The 1,010-nt window shown below is 42.2% G+C and overlaps 1 protein-coding gene across 1 annotated transcript in view; it reads left to right on the plus strand.

The window, feature by feature from the left end:
* Positions 1-1,010, plus strand: part of LOC112068517 (elongation factor 1-gamma-like) — a 27,208-nt gene that overhangs the window by 10,945 nt on the left and 15,253 nt on the right. The window contains 1 exon segment of the mRNA XM_070438181.1: positions 313-489. Coding sequence (XP_070294282.1) covers positions 313-489 — 177 coding nt within the window.

Below are 1,010 nucleotides of genomic sequence, written 5' to 3' on the forward strand. Positions count from 1 at the left end.
GGACTAAAACACGGGGACGGTTTACGAGACAGTAACCCTAGTGGTGGACTAAAACACACTTTCAATGGAGATTGAAAAGTCCATTGAATGATTTTGAATCCATGACTTAATCTGGGTCCGGGAAACCGGACGATATGGCTTTGATGTCCTATGACTTGGCCTAGATTATTATTTCTCTGTCCATTCCTCGAGGGAGTACCTCCTAGGACTGCACATATCAGCTCTAGATACAAACTTGCCCGGTGGATTGGGAAACACTGGCCACGTGGTTGGTTTAGAGTGGTAGAGTTGTCCACGGTGGTTGGTTTGCAGTGGTAGAGCTGTCCACGTGGTTTTAAATGTCCCTCCTCCTCCTGTAGGTCCTTGAGCCTTCCTTCCGCCAACCTTTCCCCAACGTAACCCGCTGGTTCCAGACCTGRGTCAACCAGCCCCAGTTCAAGACTGTGCTCGGAGAGGTCAAGCTCTGCGACAAGATGGCTCAGTTTGATCGTAAGGACCAACTTTAGCATTAAGGATTGTTCTAGTTCCTTGATCTAAAAACGATGTTTTCTATGAAGCATAGTGTTGTATTTTCTGCATATTTACACATTTTGGTAGATTTTTTTGAAAAATGACAAGTATTTATGAGTTTTGCTTTCATGGAGAAGATTGAAAGGTGTTTTATATGAAGTAATTGTCACCCACCCAAGACCGTACTATCATGACAGAGGCATCCCCCCTCGTTTTAGATTCAAAACAACGTGGGGGGATGCCTCTGTCATGATAGGTACGGTCTTGGGGGGTGCAATTACTTATATAAACTAACTCCTTCAGAAATCTCTCCATGAAAGCAAAAACTCATAAATATCTTGTCATTATTTTTCAAAAAAAATTACACAAAAGTGTAAATATGCAGAAAATTACAACACTTATGGAGGCTTCATGAAGAAAACATCGTGTTTAGATCAAGAACTAAGAACAATTCTTATGCAAGTTGGTCCTTATCCGACAAACGAGCCATCTTTGTCGTC

The sequence above is a fragment of the Salvelinus sp. IW2-2015 genome, unplaced genomic scaffold, assembly GCF_002910315.2.
Source record: "Salvelinus sp. IW2-2015 unplaced genomic scaffold, ASM291031v2 Un_scaffold552, whole genome shotgun sequence".
Taxonomy (NCBI): Eukaryota; Metazoa; Chordata; class Actinopteri; order Salmoniformes; family Salmonidae; genus Salvelinus; species Salvelinus sp. IW2-2015.